Source organism: Podarcis melisellensis (genome assembly GCF_964234715.1).
Source record: "Podarcis melisellensis genome assembly, chromosome: 5".
Lineage (NCBI taxonomy): Eukaryota > Metazoa > Chordata > Lepidosauria > Squamata > Lacertidae > Podarcis > Podarcis melisellensis.
In genome coordinates this window covers 55,334,549-55,358,078 of record NC_138537.1, presented here as the reverse complement: position 1 = coordinate 55,358,078, position 23,530 = coordinate 55,334,549, and the positions used below count along the sequence as shown (strand labels likewise).

Sequence of the window (23,530 nt, the reverse complement as noted above, 5' to 3'; positions counted from 1 at the left end):
AAGACAAATGGAGTCTGTGAGGTGCAAATGGCAAAGACAAGTAGCTTGTGCTGAATCTAGGAATGGACTGGAATCCAGTGTAAGGAGGATCTTCATGTAATTAGTGCAATGTGAAAGGTGGGACATTTTGGAGTGTTGGACAGATGTGAGGTGACCAAGGTGAGACTACTCAAGACCCGAGAGAAGATATTAGTAGATGATATATGACCAAGGCAGTAGCCATCAGTGGGGTGGTGCAGGTAAGGGGTGGCACTGAGCACCTGCTTTCCAAACAAGAAGTGTCAGTGCTGGTTCCTGAGAGGGAGATGGGGCAAGGTATGGGGAGATCAGTGTAGTGCAGCAGCAGAGTAAATATGAGCCTTGTTCTGCCATGCCTGCACCACACTGAGCTCCCTGAACCTTGCCCCTATCCTTTCCCTCACAGGAACTGATGCTCTTTGTTCAGAAGGCAGGTGAGCAATATAGCCCTATCTACACTGCCCTACTGTCTGCTACTGAACTAGAGCATGAACCATACCTTTTTAAGAGAATGGATAAGAAGGGTCATGTCTGCACATTTGGAATTCAGCATACAGTATAAAACATCTAGTATGATTTGGCTTTTATTGTATGGCTTATCACAATAGCTCATAATGCTAAACCATGGTGATTGATTGATGGTACTTCTAGACTGAATTTCATTCCATAGGATTCCAGTATGGTGTAAACATTAAATGAAGCAAGATGGAAAAAATAGTTTCCAATCATTAAAATAGTTCAGCAGTGTACATTAAAGTAGCCTCAGCTTATTATTAATAATAAATAATAATAATAATATCTGTTTGTATCCTGCCCTCCCTGCCCAAGACCAAATGCCTGGGAGGGAATATATGCTTTATGTTGACAGTCCAAAATCATCAGCTGTGTCTTCAGAGGGAGAAAGTTGCACAAATAGTCTGCCACCAAAGAGAAAGCCCTAACACAAGTCACAGTGCAATGAGCCATACCTTTTGATGGGAAGTGCCTCTTCTGCAGGCCACAAGGTTGGCTTGCCAGACATGGAACTCCATCAAGTGCTTGTGTCCTAAGTCAATCAGGGATTTGTATGTTCAGAGTTGACACCTTGAATGGGGCCTGGCTGCACATAAGCAGTCAGTGCAGCTCCTGGGAAATTGGTGTTATCACTTTGCTGCGTCACTCAAAATTCTTGGAGAGGTTCATGGGGTGGGGGGGGGGAGACTTGACAACCCTGTATTGGTGTGGACATTTTTCTGCATTAGTAAGAGTGAAGTGGTTAACACCACAGGAAAAGAATCATTTTAAAAACACGTTAATGAGCTTGCCTTGGCTTAGTTACTGATGACAAAATAACTCTACCTGATCTGCTGCTGTGGAATTTGTTTTTTCAGCAAAAGGGCAAGCCAGAATCTTTCTGGCTCATTAAAATCTGTGCAGAATTAGTGAAGCTTTTCCTCTGGCTTCTATTCAGCTGCACTAAGTGTAGAAGAGGTCAAAATATTAATAGTCTGTAATTAGCATTTATTGTCCTGTAAAGTCATCTCTCTTAGGCTTCAGATCATGACATGCCCAGATTTAATTCATAATGCTATTCCATACATGTAAAGACATTTAATTAGACACATGTAAATGACGTTACTCATCCAGAGGGTTTATTCTGATGGAACAAGCCTACCCCCCCCCAAGTGTTCTGAGAATTGTAGAAGGTGACATTAGGACCAGAAATGTTCGATAGTTGTTTTAAAAATAGGTGTGTGTTGCAGGATGCAGGGAGAGGCAGGATAAACTCATGTTTGAACATAAACATAAAATTGCAGCCTGAATGTGCCTACCAGCTTTCAGGATAATATGTTAGTCTCTAAGACAGGGGTCAGCAACCTTTTCCAGCCATGGGCCTGAAAAATCTGTCTCTCAGATCATGTGGTGGGCCAGACTATATTTTGAAAAAAAAAATGAACAAATTACTGTGCCCCACAAATAACCCAGAGATGTATTTTAAATAAAAGGACACATTTTATTCACGTAAAAACACACTGATTCCCAGACCATCGCGGGCTGGATTGTGAAGGCGATTGGGCCGCCTCCGCCCCCCAGGACTTAGGTTGCCTATCCCTGCACTAAGACATATATTGTACTACAACATATTTTACATGCTTCGTTTCTATGCCTTTGGAAAGACATGCATAGGCCAAGCAGTTATGGAAAATTATGGTTCTCACAACATGATAAGCAAAACCATGGTTTACTTAGACTGTGTGAATGTGCAGAAGCTGCAACCAAGGCTTATCCTGTCATGTGAATAAGGCTACTGTGATCTCTGTCTTTAAGTGAAATTTTGCTTTGTGCTGCAATAAACTGTCCCAGTTTATGTTGCAGTTCATAGCTGGAATGAGTATGGTGCCTTATAAATGCACACCATATTTTATTTTCACTATTCAACATTGAGGGAAGTAGTGCGTTGAATTTTGTTTTGTCTTAAGAATGGTTGCAGAATTGGGGAGAGGTCAAAGCTTAGTGGTAGAACACATGCTCTGCATGCACACAGTGACTCTTGGCTGAAACCCTGGAGAGTCACTGCCAGTTGGAGTAGACAGTATTGAACTAGGTGTACTAGTGGTCTGACTTGATATAAGGCAGCAGCATGTGTTCAAACTGCGGTTTTCACAAATATGGAAAGGGTTTTGAGCATGTATTTCACCTTTTAATTCTGACCTTCAAGGCAGGTCTGGCATTGCATTCTATTTTTGGATTACTACACCACTTTGAAGATGCATGTAGATGCTAAGGTGGTGAGTGAATCTGAAATATGTAATTTTGTCCTGAAAATGTTTACTAAATGTCATTACAGTATTTAAGTTTTCAACTGAGTTTCATTGCAGACAAACAGAATGCTACGGTAATTACCTATGCATGTATAGAAATCAAGCTCAGGGTTCAAAAAGGGGGAGAGGGAGATTTATAAAAAATACTTCAGGTCAGGAAATGCCTTGAGTAACTTAACATTTTTGTAGCAAAAATGCAAAATGAACACAAGAGATTGTTCAAAGCTAATATTACAATATGTCAAATCATGGGTACTACCAAAACCATGTTGGTGCTATTATATCACTTACAAAGCTAATCATTTTTGTTACATCTTGTTCTTGTATGAATTAAATGGAATCCAGTTAGTTGAAAAATGGAAAGAAATGTATTTCCTCAAATTCATTGTAATATCTTCTCTTTCTGTCCAACTTTGTTTGGACTTCATGTACATATGCTAGGAAGAAAAGGGATAAGAAGTCTATCATGTACGACTAGGTGTCTATATTATTGTCAATTAAAAATTGCCCAAGCACTTCAAGAGCTGATGGCAGCTATGGATTGTATGCTTCACAGATATCTTTGTAAAAGGCATGATTCTAAGATCAAATGCTATATCATTTCCCCAGCTATTAAAAGTTTATGTATTCAGCTCATTAACTCGTATCATATGAAGTCAGTCTAGGTTAAAAATCCCTAGTTAGCTGTCTCCTGATCTTTATTCTTAACAATTTAATGGTTTATTGTGAGACTAATGAATGATAATTCTGTCTCTTCAGAATTTTCTTTTAAAAAAAATGGAATTAATACCCTCTCCCGGTGTTCTTCTCCTAATGGCTAATGCAAATGAGCAAAACTGCTCTGCATTTTGGAGGATCTAGATCTATGTTGCGGGGTTAAAGCATACACCATCTAGTCTCCAAGGCTCAAATAAAAAACAATGTCTATAGGTCCCACTGCTCAGCTGCCCTGAGCCCGGCTTCGGCTGGGGAGGGCAGGATATAAATAAATTTTTTTTAATTATTATTATTATTATTATTATTATTATTATTATTATTATTATTCCTTGCTAATTAAAAAAAAATTTAACAATGCAACTGGAACCTGTATGTAGAAGACACCATTGTATATGCGCCTGCAACATTTATAGAACAGTGCCAGGGATGCAGGTCTTCAATAGGAGATCCACAGAAATGAAGCAAGAAAGAGGCAAAATAATAGGATTCGGTCTAGGAATACAAAAACCAACAGGCTAGTAAATAATCAAGACTCAGAAGGAATATAGAAAAGGAATATAGAAAAGGTAGTATCTTCTGTGGAAGGATGCATAGAAACTGCAAAGGCTTATAGACACATATACTTTCAGGAAAATAGACTCTTGTGCAATTTTAATACACAACAATGTATTTTCCCACACATGGGAAAATATATGTGTAGGCAATATGCAGTATATGAAGCAGCTCTAAGTTCCAAGAGTTTTTCCAGAAAACAACAACCATGTGCCCCCCTTTCCACCCTTTGTTAAACACTATAGGCCTCTTCCTTCCCCATGTAAGCACAACATTTTTCAAATCATTTAGTTGGATGTATATATCTGTCATTGATTTCCCACCCACTGGCCCAACCCAGGTATAGATCAAGTGGAAGCCCTTTGAGCTCAGATAAAATGAAGTAATCATCTTTCCTATGAAAATGAGTTAAGTAAGGGGGGAATATTATATTTTGTGCCAGTTCCTATAGAAGATGTCCTTTAACTTTCCTAAGGAACTGTGTTTGGAGACTTGAGAACTACAGTGCTCTAGATACCTATTGAAATTCACCTACTATAATAGATCTCAGAAGATGCAAGTGATTTTATTCTAAAAGTGCTTTGCAAAAGATTTGCAGTGGGCCTGGCCCATGCAGAGCTTGGGTGAGGTCCATGGCAGGAGTCTTGTTAGAAACAAAAAAAGCAGCCAGTTCCTGGCAGTGTCTGCCAGCCAGCTTAGCCTTCTGATGCCAAAGGCAAGTATATCTGCTTCCCCCACCCTGCCCTGCATGGGCCTGCAGTGGCCCACTGTTGGTTCTTCCCCCTCCTTCAGGCCAGACTTTAAAAGACCCTGTACTGCCCACATACTACTGAATGACATAGTGAGCATACAAGGAAACAGTGAAGTGCTGCTTCTTTGCTGCCTTCTCTGCCACTGAGTAGGCTCAGTAGTGGGTTCTTACTAGTGTTCAGTTGCATTCTTCTGGAGTTTTCCTCCACTTGTTTTCTAGCCATATCCTAGCTTGTTTCATTGCTCTCCCCGATGTATACTAGGTGTATACCAAGGAGACAGTTAGGCTTCATCAAGCGGGAGACGGTGCTCATGAGTGATTGTGTAAATGGCCCAGGTCATCTGTGTATTCCACAGATCAACCCGGACTTCAACAGCAGTGCCAGTTATATCAGCCAGAAAATCCCCCCAGAGCCATCTGAAAATCAATTAGTTCCATCAGCTTCCAAGGATGAACCATTCTAATATGTCTCCCAGCTCTGTAGAGCAGGAAAACCACTGAACATCTAAATCTTACCCGGAGGTGATCTGACCATGACAAAGGATAGTTGCTAAAATCGCTCACCCCAGACCACTTTCTTCTATACTGATGGAGATTATAATCACAGTATAGGAATAACAGGTTCTGAGATTATATATCACAAGTAGGTGATAGTATTTTAGTGACCTTTCAGAAAGTATTGCAACTTCACAGTGTTTTAGTAATGGATCAGTTGTGCCATTTCTGTCCATTCCAGTTTAATCTGGCTTTTGAAAGATCTCTCTATCATTCTGTTACATTCCAAAAAAAGGAGATAGATTTGCTTAAAACAGCAGCACAACCCTCGGTAGTACTAAACTAATGAATATGCAAATTACTTTGGTATAATTTGTATCATAATTTGTTTCCAGTTGGTCTCTGTGCATTTTCTAGCTGTCATTCTGTATCAGTTGAATACTTCAATGAGTAGGGAGTGAAAATTAATTACCATAAACAGCATATTATAACATTTAAGCCTGTGGTGTGTTTAGTTTCCATTGAAGAGGAACTGAAATATTGCAAGCTTTCAGCACTATTTAAACAGACACAAAGTTTGTGCTGTAAAAATGTATGGTTTGTTATGAATTTGTTGCAGCAATATATCCAAGCTGTCTTTGTGAGATTGCAGATGGAATGTGTTTTTAACCCCAACCCCTAGTTTTAGTGTATAATCTCCAGGGTAGCGTGGGATGCTTGGGAAGATTGCTCAGTGTGGCTGCAGAAGTGGAAAGTCTATATATATTTTCAAACACATAATTTTGAGCATTTTTACCAACATGTGCCAATTGTGCTCTTTCATGAATTTACAAGCTGAAAAAAAAATCATGCAAGAGGTGAATATTTACTACACTAAGCATTTTTAATGTTTAGTTTTAATTTTTTAATTTTAATTTTAATTTTTAAAAATAATTTTTTATTTTTTTTTTTTAAATGTACCTTTGATGCCAGGGTCAGTTAACTTAGTTTATACCAGGCATAGGCAAACTCAGCCCTCCAGATGTTTTGGGACTACAACTTCCATCATCCCTAGCTAACAGGACCAGTGGTCAGGGATGTTGGGAATTGTAGTCTCAGAACATCTGGAGGGCCAAGTTTGCCTATGCCTGGTTTATACTTTGGTATCCTGGGTGAGTTTTAATTACCGGCACTCTATCAAGCTATTGTGTAAGGGACATGTCATCACCCTGAATCACAGGCTGATATGGCAGCTGCCACAGAAGGTTGCATTATTGAGGCTTTGAGGGAGTAGGGCAACAGTTAAGAACTAGTGCATTTTGGGGTGTATAAGGAGAGGTAGTACACACAATGCTCCTTCTGGGGTAGTTTGTCCACCTCTGGTCCTCACTCTGCACTCAGCTCTCACCTGTGGCTCCTGGAAGCTGTCAGCATGTGAGAGCAGCTTTGACGGACCGGCTAAACCAAGTAAGGGTAGCTGATGGGTCTCAAAACCTTAGTTTGAGTGTTGTTATGACAACACCAAGGTCCCAGGTTCGATCCCTATATGAGACACCTGCATATTGTTGCATCGCAGGGGGTTGAACTAGATGATCCTCAGGGTCCCTTCCAACTCTACAATTCTATGATTCTCCTGCATGTGAAGACAGCTCAATCTGGTAGATTGAGCCAATGAGAACAATAATGGATCCAATTGTGAAGAAGGCAGTTTCTGCTGCAGAGGGTAGTGAGGGGCAAATGGGGCTTATCAACCTGAAAAGGTAGCCCTTCTAGGAGAAGATAAACTCTTGTCCTAAGAAACATTTGCTGCCTTGTGGAATATCTTTGGGAGAAGAAAAGGCTAAGGAGCAAAGCCTACATAAATTCAGAGTGGAGTCCCTAAAACGGCTGGATGGCACCTTGTATGCCTCTTTCCAGCAGCTCCTGCAGCCAAGTGCGTGCCAAACATATTGCTCTGCTTTCCTTTGGACCACATCAGTGAGACCAAGGGGGGGGGCAGTCTTGTCATCTAGGCCAGTGTTTCCCAACCGGTGTTCCGCGGCACAGTAGTGTGCCGCGAGACGTTGGCTGGTGTGCCGTGGGAGGGAGGCGGGCGAGTCGGGCGGCGAGAGGTGGGGCGGCGGGGGGGCGGCGGCGGTGGTGGCGGCGGCCCCCCGGAGCTCTCCCTGCTCCAGCCGGGCTCCGGGCAGCAGCGGCGGAGCAGCTTCACGGGCGGCGAGTGCCGCTCCCCTCAGCCATCCCCGGCTCGGTCCGCGCCGCCCGCCTCCAGCCCGCCGTCGCCCGGCCCCGGGCAGCAGCAGCGCGCCGCCGAGACGCTCGGCTTCTACGAGAGCGACCACCGCAGGCAGCAGAAGCGCGGTGGGGCCTCAGGTGAGCCGGGGGGGCCCTGCAGGGGCTGGAAAGACAGGCAGGCGCGCCCGCGAGCATGTACAGAGTGCATCGCGGCGGGCTCAGAAAGAAAAGCGGAGTGCCTCTGGGCACGTGCAGAGTGTTTCTTCTTCTCACGCGAACTCGAGCCCATGCCGCTTCTCGGTTGTTTGGGGGCGGCAGGAGTCAAATTTAGATTTTCCCAAGAGGTGGGAGCGAAAAGGGGCTGCTGTCGTTACGGCGCCAGTTTCTCTCCGGGAATGTCTTGGCGGCACCGAGGAAAATAAATGCACCTTGCACTTAGTCGGGGGTGTTTCGTGGTTGTTCATAGGTGGCGAGGTGGGTCTTGCGCAGGGTGCAAGGGCAAGACCTCGCAGGCGGTCTTCCCACCAGATGTCAAAGAGAAAAATAACTACCAAACTTTTAGAAGACATCTGAAGGCAGCCCTGCTTAGGGAAGCTTTTCATGTTTAATAGGTTATTGTATTTTAGTGTTTTGTTGCAAGCCGCCCAGAGTGGCCGGGGAAACCGAGCCAGATGGGTGGGGTACAAATAATAAATTATTATTATTTAGTTTTTTTCCTCCCTAGAAATGAAGGACTGAGTGCATTCAGGAGCATGGAGAGATTTGGGTGGCGAGTGACTTTTGGCAGACAGCATTTGGAGCAGGGGGGCAGGAGGAAGTGAGTGAGCAAGCAGAAATCAAAGCTGAAAGTTGTCTTTTCTCAGCCAAGTGTTGCTGCTCTTTTAAATCAAAAGGTGGCAAGGAGGTTGTAGAAGTAGAAATAGCATTCCTGCTGCGTGCGTGTTTTGTGCACCAAGAAGTGAATCCGGCAGTTCTACTCTAGAAGACAGTACAAGAGTTCCTCTGAAGTCATGACAGCCTTGCCAACTGCTCTCTGATTGGCTCTGCTGTTCTTGCCTTTTCCAAGTTTGGGATTCGGTGCTGTCAAAAGTTTGGAGGAATTTAGTTTTACAAGCACCTAAGCCTTTTTTACAAGCTAGTTTTACAAGCACCTAACCAAAATCGTGGTTTCAAGCTAAGATTTGCTGATCTACCTTTGGACAGTTTTTGGTTGGAAACTGCCAAGGAGTTCCCCCTTCTGGCAAACAAAGCTATTTTGACATTGCTCCCATTTTCCAGTACATATCTCTGTGAGTTGAGCTTTTCAAGCATGATTGCTATAAAACTAAATACACAGAGAGACTGAGAGCTGTTGACGAAGAGCTACGTGTGTGTCTTTCTTCGATTCCAGCCAGAATATCAGCTTTGTGTTCAGCCAAACAGGCCCAGGTTGCGCACTGAATAAAGTATTTTATAATTTTTCATATTTCTGTTTACTTACTATTTCATAATAAAGTAATTATAAAATACTTTATTTGTGTTTATTTGATTCCTATTAAAGAGAGTTACTTTATATATAGTCAATATAGGCACAGAGTTAATTTTTTAAACATTTTCTAATGGTGGTGTGCCTCAAGATTTTTTTCATGAAACAAGTGTGCCTTTGCCCAAAAAAGGTTGGGAAACACTGATCTAGGCAGCCCAGGACCTCCATACACACTGACCAGGCTTGCACCCTGGGAAGGTCCCTACGATGCTGTTAACTCACTCCATTGTCTCTTGAGACAGGAGGATGTCAACAATAACAACAGTGCATTTTGAGTGTTCAGAACATGAATATATAGAGCTCAGTTGCAGAGGTTTATAAGCCTGATATTACATAGTTAGAAAAACTCGAGCTGAATTTCCACTTAATCTGACCTTTCTGACTTTGGGTGTGCCATTAAAAGTACTCATTTATATCCTAATAGGAAGTATATTTTTTGAAAATAAAACCAAGTAACAGATGAATGGGTTCTAGAGAAGTACAGCTGAATAAGAATTTGTGGCAAACAAGAGTAGATAGTAATAGAAACGAAACTTCTGTAGCTTCCTTTAAAAGGAATGAATTTAGTAACAATGATCCTGAGTAGCAGACTTAAATAGCTGTTTTCCCTCTTGATAACTATGAAGCTATGCTGATTTACACAGATGGCCTCCTGTTCTCACTGAATACAGCAGTGATGGTAGGTTTCAACATATTTGGACTGAATCGTTTAGGACAAATGTAACAAGTTACAGTGCAATCCATAAAACTATTATTTAAGTGAAAATGATGTGTTTTGTAGCCTTTGTAAAAACTTAACTGTGATGGCAAGTTTATATCTGAACAACTGTTAGGCAGGCTGTGTATATATTTTCTGACTGTTACCAAATGTTCTTTTTAATAGCCGTCTTAAAACTCCACTAGCTGTTAGTTTTGCCTTCAAGGAAACTGTTTGACAGACATGTTACAAATGTCCACACCCCCCCCCCCCCGGCTGAATTTTGAAAAGTTTTATATCGAGCCAGAGTGCTCTAACTGGAGAAGGTCACTGACCAGCATAACATGTCATATGGGCTTTCAAAACCATTACTCAAGCCTTTTTGTGACACGGTCACAGAGGGTAGTGATTTCTCATATAATTGATTTTCTTTTTTTGGCAGACTGTTGATTGCTCAGAAGTAAATAGCTACAAGTTCACACAAAGTTTATTAACAAAAAGTTAATCAGGAAAGCCCAGTACTTTAAACATTCAGCTGAGTATTCGTCTGATCTACGACATCACATTTTTTTAAAAAACAACCCATATACAGCTCACTTTTATTATTCCTGCAGTTCATTTGCAGAAGTTAAACTCTTTCAAATGGTGATGGCTGGTTCTGCCCCACGCCTTTTGGAATGCAATTTTTTAAAAAGCTCAGGTCTTTTTGAATGGATGAATTTCTGGGAACCATATAAGCTACTTTTGAATGGGGTACATGTGGAATGGAATGGACAACACCATCAGGGAGGTCTTCTGTAAAGTGCAGTGAATGTATTGTAGCTGCTCCTGCATCTTGGAATGGGCCCCAAACACTTGGCATCCATTATACTGATGATGTACTACAACAGAACATGACGACATCCTTCATTGTAGGATTTGGTCTAGATTTGGTCTAGAACAAATGACTCTTAAAATTCTCCACCCTGTTTGTGAACAGAGAAATTGGGGGGACCATTTCACCACTTTTTCAGGGAGATGAGAAATTCTCTAACAGTTTTTTTGGATGTAAATTAGCAATGGAAATGGCACAGCCACTTTCCCTAAGGTTCTGGCTCCACCACCACTCCTCCTCCTCCTCCACCACCTCCTCCTCTTCCTCCTCCTCCTCCTCCTCCTCCTCCTCTTCTTTAGGTGGCAATGGCAGCAATTGTGTTGAGCCATGATTTTGCATGCTCTACAGTGCCCTGGACCTAGAGTCATCCTAGGGCATCCTAGGGTGGATGGCAATCTTCACAAATATTCTGACAGAAGTCTTCAAAGCAGTTTCCCCCCCTAGGTGTGTGTGTGTGTGTGTGTGTGTGTGTGAGAGAGAGAGAGAGAGAGAGAGAGAGAGAATTGTTTTTCTGAGAAGTATTCACTCAGCTTGGTCTCCAGGAACATATTTCACAAGTTATCCATGTGTGCATTTCACATATACTATGGCCAGTGAAATTCCTTTCACATTCAAGCCACAGTTTATTGCCATATATGTTAAATATCAGGCTTATTTATTCACAGTAAGTACTGGCAGAACAGTGCTATGCCATGCTCTAAACCTAAGGCAGGAATTTGGAAAATGTAAAAAACCCAAACCCAGTCTTTAATAATACCAATTTCAGGTCTTCCAATTTCTACCCATGAAGGACTAGCACTAGTGTCCTTTGCATGTTATGGCCTGGGAAGTTATTGTTATGTGGTCAAATTGTCACAATACAGATTAGTAGCTCACCAAATAAAAAGGTCAGAGCTAATAGCTGGTATCAGAACACCTTTTATCATATGGCTCTCCCCAGTCCCTGGGATTAGTGAAGTTCTCTTTCATATTTCACTGCAAAGGAACAAGATTCCTCCCCCCTGTGGGACATACTCCTAAAGGAAATCTGCTGGACACTTCCCTTTTGACATTTTGCCAGCCTCTTTAAAATTTTTTTTTAAAAAAAGCTTTCATTGATGGATGGCTGCTGAGATTACCATCTTGGAATGTTATTGTTTACTTCTGTTACTATTACAATTGATTTTTTTTTAAGTCCAAGAAACTGACACAGAAAGAGCTTAGGAGAGGCAAGAACGTTGAAGAAATGAAGCTAACACAAGACTGTAAAAGCTGCAAAGCACACTAGGAGCCAAGAGCTGGAGTGAAACAGTAACACCAAAGTGCTCAATACAGTAAGGAACTGATTAAATTTCTGGTGAAATACTGCTATTTGTATAGGCAAAGCCCAGATGATCATGAGTGAAGGGGTGAGTCAAGGAGAATGTAATCTAGAAAAATGCCCTTTATAGAAGCCATCTTTAGGGTGCTTGTGCTCTGGCCAGCATAGGGAGGGGAGTGGGTTTATAGCTGGCTGGGGTATGCAGTAGAGGCCCCGTTCTGGGTCTTCTTTGTGGAGCTTCAGCCAGGCAAGGAAGTAGGGGTGGAGTTGGCTGGCTGGTAGCAGCAGGAGATACCAGGTAATGTTGAGGGGAAGAAATGGCTGAAAGGGCCTAACAAGTGTGCTCCTGACCATATCTACTCAGAAGTAAGACTTGTTGAATTCATTGGGCCTTACTTCTGTGTAAAATGATATGGGAGTATGCCTCTGTATACCAGTTGCTGGAATTACAAATGGAGAGAGCACTGTTGTTGCAATAGAGGATTGCCGTATCAGTCAAAATTTGTTTTACTCTAAAGGGGGAGCAAGAGGGAGGAGGAATGTGTTGGTAAATTTGGTCTGGTTAAAGGAAAATGTTGGTTTATAAAAGAAGAGTTCCCTGGATAGCAAATGTCTGGAGCCTAAATATTTCAGAATTCATAGACAAATGTGAACCAATTCCATCACCAGTAACAACTGCCACTCCCCATTTGGTGCTCAGCTATGTCCCCCAATGAAAAAAGCAGTTCACAAAAATACTGTGCAAATTTCTGAGAAATTGGGGTGGGGGACGAGGAGCTTTCACCACTTTTGTAGAAAGGTGAAACCACCTTTCTGTATCAGGCATTGAGAGAGAGAGACCCACTGCTCTTGTCCTTTTCCAAAGTATATTGTCTTTATCTGCTTTCTTGGCTTCAGAAAATAATATTGAAATACTAAAGAATGTAGTTGTACCTTGGATCATGAACATTTTGCTCTCGAATGCCACAAACCTGGAAGTGAGTGTTCCAGTTTGCAAATGTTCTTGGGAACCTGAACATCCGACACAGTTTCCGTGGCTTCTGATTGGCTGCAGGAGCTTCCTGCAGCCAGTCAGAAGCTGCACCTTGGTTTCCAAATGTTTTGGAAGTTGAACGGATTCCGTTCGACTTCTGATGTACAACTGTACTAAAAACAAGCTTGCATGTTCCTCCACTCCTTTTTGAAACCAGAATAACACGAATCAAGCAAACTTGTTATTCTATTTAATTGACATAATTTATTCTGGTCACACGATTTGAACTTGAAAGAATTCATTATTCATACTCTAATATAGCTGTGAGAAACCTTTTCACTTAGTTACTCATATACTTTTTGTAAATTTATTATCACACTGAATTCACAGTAGCTCTTGAGGGGAAAATATTAATAAATGGAGAACATTTGCTACTCCAAGAGAGCAGTTGATGACTACTGTATAACTTAAGGGACCTCTGCACAGCAATCTGTAGTATAAATACTACAGACTGGAATCTTAATTGCACAAATATTTCTGAGTTGACATGTCATACAATAAGGCATGAATAAAATTTGCATTCCTTGCATAGGATTGTTAAGAAACTATTGACAAACAGTACATTTGAAATCTGGCAAAGGGCACCAGTTGAGCTAATTGAGAATTGTCTATTCTTGTGGGAGCTATTGAGGGAAAAAAATAAATGTTTCATCTCATAAATACATAACACTCACATAGTAGCAAAAGGAACTGAAGGCAAGGGCTGGAGAAGCAGTCATCTGGTCCTACTGAGTGCACAGTTTCCATACTAATGGGCTAGAAGGACATGCTTTATAAGAACTTCCTTGCTGGAACAGCCCAAAGTCCATATGGTCTGGCATTAAATAAAATAGTGGCCAACCAAATGTTTCAAGATCAGCCTTCACTAACCTGGTGCCTTTCAAATGTTTTGGACTACAATTCCAATCAGCCCCAGCTAGAACTATGTTTAACCCATTGCAATATTCTATCCTAGAGGTTACCAGAGCATAGACAGCAGAAGGTGGAATTATCCCTGTCCAGATAGAGGCACACAGATAGGACACCAGCCAAAGCTGATGGAAGGCACTCTGTGCCACTGAGCCCATCCAAGCTTCAAGTGACAGAAAAGGATCCAAAAGCTGTATATCCAGTCCTTCAGAAGGAGTAACCCCATCAAGAGGGGCAACCTTCCATCCAGCCTAGGGAAACGCCCACTATCAGTGCCTCAGTCTTCTCTGGATTGAATCTCAGTTTATTGACTCTCATCCAGTCCATTACTGAGACATCAGTCCAGCACATGCACTACCAAACCTCTAGATGTAGGACCAGAACCACCGCAAAGTGGTGCCACCCACCCCTAACTTGGACAGCTGCTCCAGAAGGATACCATCACCGATGGTATTAAAAGCTGCTGAGAGGTCAAGGAGAATCAACAAGTACACATTTCACCTGTCTTTCTCCTGGCAGAGGCCTGGTTGAAAATGAATGGTTTTGCCTAAATGTGTACAATGAAGGTACCAGGCAAGCCTCCCTTGGGAGAGCATTTCACAAACCTAATAAATTAATATAAATCACCTTCTAGGTCAGTCTTTGCCTGCCTGGTGTCCTTTCAATGTTTTGGACTACAACAGCTGTCACCAAAACTACACCTGCCGTGCTGGGTGGGATTGATGAGGGTTGTAGTTCAACACAGCTGGAGAGATTTGGACATGTACTGCCTCCCTGTTATATTGCATCATTCTACTAGTGTAGCAATTAACGGGGGCTCTCACACCAGTTTGTAATATTCTATATGAATGTTTCATTTTTTTAAAAAAAATCACTCTAATCAAGCTAAGGAGATCCACATGCGTATCTGAATTAGGAACTACAGACACAAATTAGATCCATATTGAAACAAGCTCCAACTATTGATGCCATCTATCATCACTGCATTGCATGCACATTCAAATGGTATAGTTCGTCAAATGCAAATACCTTTCAAAGCATTCCAATAAATTCCAGTAGAGGTCTAATAAATTATTATTCATTTTGTTTCCATATGAAGTGTCACAATAAATTTGCTTGTGTGGGGAACGGGGGCAAGGCTTAGAAGCATTATGCAAGATTCATAGCTCTGCATTCTTTAATATAGTTTTGACAGTTCATTTTTAGAAGAATAAGAATTAATGTCAGTCATAGAAGCTTTGTCTGGCTTCAAGAATGGAGCTTCCTAACAAGTGTTGCATTGATGGGCCTTGAAGAGAAATTCCAAATCTCCTCTTTAACAAATTGTTATTCATAGCATCTTCGTAGCTCCAGACATAGATGAGAGCAGGCTGATGGATCAGGGTGAGAATTCAGTTGCTTGGATTCCATCTCCAAGTCAGTCAGATACCCACTGACATTTTACACATTAAAAATAGCTCTATTCTGGTCTTCCTCCCATTTGAAAGACATGGACCAGTTTTCTGAAGTCACAGCTGTTTCTTCAGGTGTACAAAAACATAATATCAAGAACAGTTATGTAGCTCAGTCTGTAAAATACAGAATATTTGCTGCTGCTGCCTAGGGGGTTTCCTGGCTTGGGAAGGAGTGTTTAGATGACCCTATTCCATTAGATTTGCAGCTTGGTGGGTGCTGCCCAACTGACTTCTGTGGCCTATAGCATATTTCACGAGGTATAGCTGATGTACCAGCTTTGTACTTTTGTACTGTACTTGATTGAGAGGCCACTACCTTACTGATCACCGTCTCATGTAAAGGGACACTTACAACTGTGTTAGTTATTATCTGGGTCCAATCAGTGTTCAAGAGTTGGCACAAAAATGGAGGACAAAAGCTTGGTATTTGCACAAGTTGTTTAGGTGTCCCTCAAAAGGTTATCTGTCATCAAACATATAATTCAAACTCCATAGCCAATTAGCCAGCATAGGGAACCCTATTTGTAGACTAAGTTCTTATGTGCACAATTTTCATTTTATTTCTGTGGTTCAAGAGTTGGGGATAGATGGATGTCTGTTTCTGGTCCATGTGTATTTTGCATCCATAAGCCCATTCCTACATCTAGTCCACCCTGTTTACATGTCAATCTGCATTTTAAAGCAATGTATGAAAATTCACATTTACTGACGTTTTCTCCCCAACAAATCATGCATTTCTGTCCGTATAGTCTCCTAAAACACATTTTATATGCATTTTGCCATAAATTAAACATATTCTTATATTCATCTAAACATTTTAATGCATATTTTGATACATTTTCTGAGCCAAGAACAGTATCCCTAATGGAAAACGGAAGGATATCTCTAATGCAGGCATCCCCAAACTTGGCCCTCCAAATGTTTTGGCACTACAGTTCCCATCATCCCTGACCACTGGTCCTGTTAGCTAGGGGTGATGGGAGTTGTAGTCCCAAAACATCCGGAGGGCCGAGTTTGGGGATGCCTCCTCTAATGCATGCATTAGCAACTTAATACAGTTTCCTACATGTGCCACCTTTAAGAGAAACATCTATGAGTCAGAGGTGTGGTCTGGCTGAAGGAGCTGGTTACTGATCAGTGTAGGCTCCTGGGCCTCATCAAGAATGAAGTTTAATTTGCCATTAACTCAGCTTGTAGAGTTCCTATAAAAGCAGCAGAAGACAATGCAACAACTACATTACAATCTTATGTATTCATCTGGGAAGTGGGGATCAGGTTGGTGTGCTTAATAAATGTTGAACGAAACCATAGAGTATAGCATCCCTAAGCAGTAGCAGTGTGTGGTTTAATGTACATGTCTTAATTTTCCATTACAGTGATTTCTTGGTTCATTTTTTTTCTTGTAGCACACATAATTTCAGTTATGTTTTGTAATATGTGATTGGTCAAAATGTTTACATCTCTGAAATCCTTCATGATATAAACAAAACGTTAGTTGATGCTGTAGATACTTTAAATATGTCAAAATGGAATCACAGGCTTTTCTGTCCTGCTGAAATTTAATTGCGATCAACATTTTAATTTAATAGAATGTAAGCAATTTAGGCTCTGTTTCAAAGAGTTGTGCTGCTGGCTCTGTGCACTTAAGTGAGACTTTGGATTACCATTAGTATCACAACTGTTTCATGGGGTGGGGAAGAGAAAAAATCCCAGTGCTATGCATACCTAAAGGCCCAAGTTTTTCTTCTTGAACTGCACATTAGAGAAAGGGTTAAGGCACTGGTCTGATATAGCCATATTCTCATTTCCCCTTGAATTCTTGGAATATGCTACCTCCACAGTATTAAAATTTATTTGCAACAGTTTAATGCAATTTTTTTTGGTGCTGCTGCTTAATATTCTTTATCGATCTTGAAAAGGAGAGACATTCAATTACTTTCTCTCCAGAAGTATCCTACTTATTACCCCTTTGTTGCTTAGGTTAATAATGAGCATGTCCAAGCAAGGACTGGAAAACAGAAATCAATTTGTGGCCACAATTCATTTTTGAGAATCTCTAGGGGCTGCTGCATTCCTGAACCCTTAACCATGGCTTTTTCTTCCTGCCCAATACAAACATGGTGATTTTTTGCTACTCAAAAATCCACTGTGTTAGTATTATTCTTTGCTCAAAATTTGCCTGTGGAGCCTTTACACAAACCATGGATGCTGCTCCCTTTCTAAACAGCTTTCTTGCCCCACAGATCCATTAGATTGGCCTTTAGAATGTCCCACTGGGTAATCTTGACCCAGATGATTGCTTAGCTTAATCTTATTTGTAATCTGTACCATAGTCTTCAGAGTATCCCAGCATAAAATTGTCAGTTGACACGCTCACCACCTTTCCCTTCCATGTACCTCATCTTTCTATCTCTTTATCTCAAATATTTATATCCTGCCTCTTAATCACGGGCATTCTTCAGATGGCTCACAATACCACAAAACAATCAAGGAAAATTCAAGCAGATAAACACACACAACAAATTCAGTTCAGAAGCATGCACCAGATGCTATTAAAAACCAAAGCAAAAAGCAGAAATTTAACCCCCCCCCCAAATTATTGGGGGGGGGAAGCCTTATGGTTTGGTGAAGGCCCTGACTCTTGTTGCTATCCTCCTCACATCAGAGGATGGGGCACTGGATAGATATCACCTCAAAAGGGGCTGAATAGTTCAGCAAGTTCATGTAAGTAGTTAGTCCTTCAAGTTCCTATCCAAATCATTTTCAAGTCCTCTATACTTATTCCCAGTACTCAGAATTTACCTTTCCCCTTAATATGCAATTTAACATAGATTCATCAACCAGGGTTAATATTTCAGTAGTCCATCGCCTAATAAAGTGAGTAACACTTTGGTCTGACTTCTGGACAGATAATTTTATTCACGTTTTCTCTTTGTTCTCTTCTAGGTTACACAACAGAATCCTCTGAAGTGATTATAAAAATGAAGAACTCCAGATCATTTCTCTGTCTTGGAACCTACATTTTAAAGGAATATATTTAAATCTCAAGAAGAATCCATTCTCTCACATACCTAAATTTGTTTAATTTTGATGAAAGGACAATGAGCTCCTTTTGTTTTTTGTGTCTCTTCGCTCTGTACAGTGAAATCCCACTCTCCTCATTTTGTTCAATGGGAAAAACCTGAACTCATCATCATCAACTTAAAAACAAAATTTTGTATGCCCAGATCAAGTATAATGTGCTTCTAATACATTGCCATATTATTTTCAGTAGTTGCCATCTATTTTGGTTAGTCTGATTTTTTTTTTTAAAAAAAAATACTGATTTGACATAGTTTCTTGATTGCTTGTAGAACGTGACTTTCATCCATTTGAAATGGCTCCTTACACCAATTCTTTAATGGTACTAATATGAAGCATTGCATTCAACGTTGCATAGCATTGTTATCAAATGACTTGCACAGACAGTGTTTCAAGTGCCAGCGGCCAACTCACAATATTAAAGAGTGTCCTTCTCTGTGCAGAGATAAAAATAAAGTTCTGTTGCACGTGGATAGCAAACAGATGAACTTGCTTGCAGTGCTAGAAGTAAGGACTTATCACAGTGAAAGCTGGACTGGATTGTTTTGCTTGAAGAAAGGAAAACTATGCAGTTTAATGTTTGGATTATTAATAATGATGCTAGTGATGGCATCCTATATACTGACTGGAGCTAAACGTGGCCTCTTGCTGATGCAGCCAGCACTACGTTATGGAGCTTTTACTAGCAGTTCAAACTTAATGGACAATGAGAGTCTCTGTGATATGAAAGACCATTACCAAACATCTAAAATGAATATTTCATATGCAAAGGATTATCCAAGCATTAAAGTAATTATTGACACAATTACTACAAACATTGAGTTTATAACTAGACATCTTCCAGACTTAGAAGATTTGAAGAAACAAGAGATGCATGTGAGTATACAAGAGGGAGAACTATTGATTTAAAAATGGTAACCTTGACCATTACTCTCTGTAGTATCTAGTCAACACCAACACAGTGATGCCATTATAAGCCAATGCACTCTTAAGTTAACACTCATTGAGGAATCAAGGCAGATGCACTTCAGTTTAGGTTAACATTGACATTTAGCAAGGAGTTGGGACTCCCTATCAGTTGTATAGCTGCTTCTCTTCATTCATGCTTTTGATATGACCCAGTAGTAGATATGATTGAGAACAATAGATAGTCTCAGAAACCGGAACACACATGTTGGAGCCTAGGGAAAGCCATTGTGGTCCTTTCTAAGTTTCCTCTGGAAATATGGGAAGATCAGATCAAACAGTGAGGTAGTTACTGTAGCTGGATGATCATAGACATTCTGCTGGTCAGATCAGACCCTTAAATGAAGTGATTTTTATCAATTGTATATACAATAGACTCACAAGTTGCACAGGTCCGTTCTGGAGAATTGCGAGTAAAGCCAAAATTGTGTATAGTCAGAAAAATCCCAAAACTGCCCCATTCTGAAGCTGGTGTTGCAAGTGGGCCTGGCCCTCCATGAAACCAGGCTTACTGGGTTGTGGGAAGGTCTCATGCAGGCTCTAGGAGCTTCCATGGAATCTCATGAGATTTCAGATGGCCCCATGGAATCTTGAAGGAGCCTCCCAGAGCCTAGTAAGCAAGTATGAGAACTTAAAAGCTCTTTTCATGTCGACAAAGCCCATCACGGAAAGAGATTTTAAGATTTCCTGCTTGCATGCATCTAATTTGTGCAATTGCTGCTATATAAATACCAGACATGAAAACTGGCTTATCACTACATGCTTTCTCATAATTTTACTGGTGTACAGGAAACAGAGATGTGGTTGCCACTGCTATTGGTAAATCAGACCTGAAGAGAGTGAACACAGAAAGTTCTAAGAATACTTTATCTAGATAAGTCTAATTCTTCCAAGGAGGTTTCTTATATGCAGTTTGTAAATGCTCAGGAATGTAGAGTGTTAACAGATGTTTGGGAGTATGTGGGAAGAGAAAATTATTGGATGGAGACACGCTTAAAGGTCCATATGAACACTCTGAAGCACAATCTACTCCTTAGACTTTTAGGACTCTAAAATGCTAAAATAATTCTGAGGGATTTCAGGAAGGTAAAGAACTTATGTTAAAAAACTGGAAGTCAGGTTTTTTTTACAATGAAAGTGGTTCAGTTTTATTAACTAAACCTGAACATTAATTTGATCTGTGTATTTCATCTTCATTTAAACCAGTGTTTCCTAATTATTAATTCCTTGCATGCATATCTTCCAGTTTGCATAATATTATTGGACTTGTACATTTCAATAACCTTAAGCCAGGTTTTCCAGTGTTCACAATACCAAGCTGAGATACTCGCTTAGGTGTGACTGTTTAGGTTCACTATTAATATTGGTGAACTATATCCTTCCTATGCGATATCAAGTGAAGCTCAATATGTACCTCTTTGGTTCACTTAGATAAGCATTGAACTAGTGTTATTGTGAGTGATTGCCTGGGAATTGAAATCCTGGAGACCTGCGGTCAGTCAGTAGAGACAGAACCAAGCTAGATGAAAAAATGGTCTGATTTGGTATAAGGAAGATTCCTATGTTCCCAACCACTCCATACATCTCTGAATTAGTTCCATATAAACCACAAGAGTCACCTGGTGATCTCCCAAGGATTTCTGTTATTGCTTTGGCTCTGAAAATTCACCTTGGTTTTCCTTTACCCTATAATTCATCCAGTAAATTAATCTATGACTATTATTGAAGCCATTGGTATACTGTCCAGTAGTATTATAACCCTATACAACACAAACTCTAGTTATTGCTGTAGGATGCTATAGTGTAAGCAACATGAAAGTGACCTGTGTGAAGTCAGACGCCCAGGTGGCAGAATGCTTGATGATACTATAGAACATTATGTGGTGTTTCTTTTACGTTTGTGCAGGGATATGACCATGTTGGAAGCAGTGTGTGAATCGCTGTGCAAACTCATTACACATATAGCTCAGGGTGACAGTTTCTACAACTGTAGCATCAGGTCTTCTGTTCTCAGTTGCCCATGCTAAAACAAGATGAAAAGCAGAAATGACAAAAGCAAAATGTGAAAACTGTTGCAAATAGTCTTCAATATGTCTCCTACTGTGCAGGAACTAAAGACCAGACTCTCATTAAGAATTCACTCTGCAGTTAACTTACAGGTACAATGAAGTACTGTACAGTGTCTACACAGAAATAAGTCTCTTCATATTTAATGGGGAATTACTCCCAGGTAAAAGTAGTACATGATTTCAGCCTAGGCTTCACTTATGGGCTAGCATTGGAGAAAGCTGTGTGGAAGGCAAAAATTCAACAGATTAAGTGCAAGTATGGGGAAAGATATTCACATTCTAGCTGTCAGACATTTTATCACGCAAAACATATACAAATCTGTGGTCTCTTTTGTGAGTAGGTCAATGTGGCCAATCCATATACAGTATACTGGACCCAGAAAATCCTGTTGGCCCTTCTGATTGTAGTCTAGGGGTGTATGATCTCAAGATTTGAGGGCTAAATGCAGCATTCAGGTCACTCTGCATGTCCCTCCTACATCCCTTTTCTAGCCACACACCCCACCAGTCCTGGTTTGCACCCTTCTTGAATCCCTTTCCCTGCAGGAAATGCATCCTTGAACTTTGATAATTCTGTTTGCTTGTCTGGATGGGTGAGAGTGTGTGTGAATGTGTATAGAAACTAGCCTACTGTACAATGGTAAAATTCACATTTGTTGCTCCATCTACTTTTGCTTCTGGTACCACCCAACACTGGCATGTGGGTCCCAGAAGTCCCTTGAGCTAAAAAAGGTTCCCAACCCCCCCTCATATTTAATAGAGTAGTTGCTATGCAGAAGCTTTTGTAGAGAATTGCTGTGTTATGTAGTCTGTGCTGCTTTTCTCAAATTATTCCTTCTGTTGATGCATTATAATTTTGTTATACATAGATGAATTCCATCTGCTCTAGAAATTAATTTCTTAAAATACAATTCTATCTATGGAAGTCTGCATAGATGCAATATTTAGGTTTAGATAACCATATCACTTCTTTTTGTGTTTAAGAAGTTTAGTATATTCCTCTTCTGTGCCAGTTCTACATATCCTCCTGGTCTTATATCTGTGCAACAGCATAGGCTATCGGAACATTAAAATGTCTAGAATGTGTAAACAATAGGATTATCATAACCGGAAGTGCTACCATGTTCTTTGTTTCCTGCCTTAATGAGAGCTTTTATTCTCTGTTTTGCAGATGTTCTCCGTAATTCCTAACAAGTTTCTTCCAAACAGCAAGAATCCTTGTTGGTATGAAGAATACAAAGGAAACACTACTAGGGATCCTTATGCTACAAACTCATATGCGTTGTATTCCAAACGTTTTCGGACAATATTTGATTACCTTAGAAAGGTGTTTTGGAGCCATTTGTATCATTACAAGGAGAAGCACTACCGGCTACGCTGCCTTCCCCATTTCTACATCATAGGCCAGCCAAAGTGCGGAACAACAGACCTTTATGATAGGCTCAGGTTACATCCTGATGTGAGATTCTCAGCAATTAAGGAGCCTCACTGGTGGACAAGGAAAAGGTTTGGTGAGTAAACACACTATCTGACACAGAGTTGTTTTTGCAGAAATGAATTCTTAAATCTTCCTTTGGAAGCAGCATCTCTTCATTTTTAAGTTTCTCCATCCCTAGTTAGCAGTAGACCTAATGCTGGAAACCAATAGGTCTAGCCTTAATGTCTGCATTTGTGGCAAATTGCCTTGGATACACACTGGAAGTGCACGTAACAAGCCCCCAAATAAGAAGCCTAATATAGAGAAGCCTATCAACTGGATTGGTATAAACAATAGCCTGCCCTAATATTAATTAATTGATCTATATCATGCCCAGGTTGCTTGTCAGCTGTGTGCAGAACAAGTCTTAACATTGCACAAATTTATAATAAGCTGCCACCAACTAGAAAAACCTAGGATGGGTAGCACTGTTTGTTGTTTGGTCATAAGCAGATGTCTATACAAATCTGCCATTTTGTGTAGTTCTTTCAAAATACCTGCTCTGGCTTAGGTAAAAGAGTTGATGCTAAAAATCCATTTCCGGCAGTACCTTGTGGTAACATGAGAGCTGCTTTTCTTTTTGACAGTTCCATGTGGCTT

The 23,530-nt window shown here is 40.6% G+C and overlaps 1 protein-coding gene across 1 annotated transcript in view; it reads left to right on the top strand.

Moving 5' to 3' along the window:
• Window positions 1-23,530, top strand: part of CHST15 (carbohydrate sulfotransferase 15) — a 72,152-nt gene that overhangs the window by 23,547 nt on the left and 25,075 nt on the right. The window contains exons 2-3 of the mRNA XM_081912769.1: window positions 18,284-19,294; window positions 22,625-22,964. Of these exons, the coding sequence (XP_081768895.1) occupies window positions 18,749-19,294; window positions 22,625-22,964 (886 nt within the window). The 5' untranslated portion in view covers window positions 18,284-18,748. The remainder of the gene's footprint in view (window positions 1-18,283; window positions 19,295-22,624; window positions 22,965-23,530) is intronic.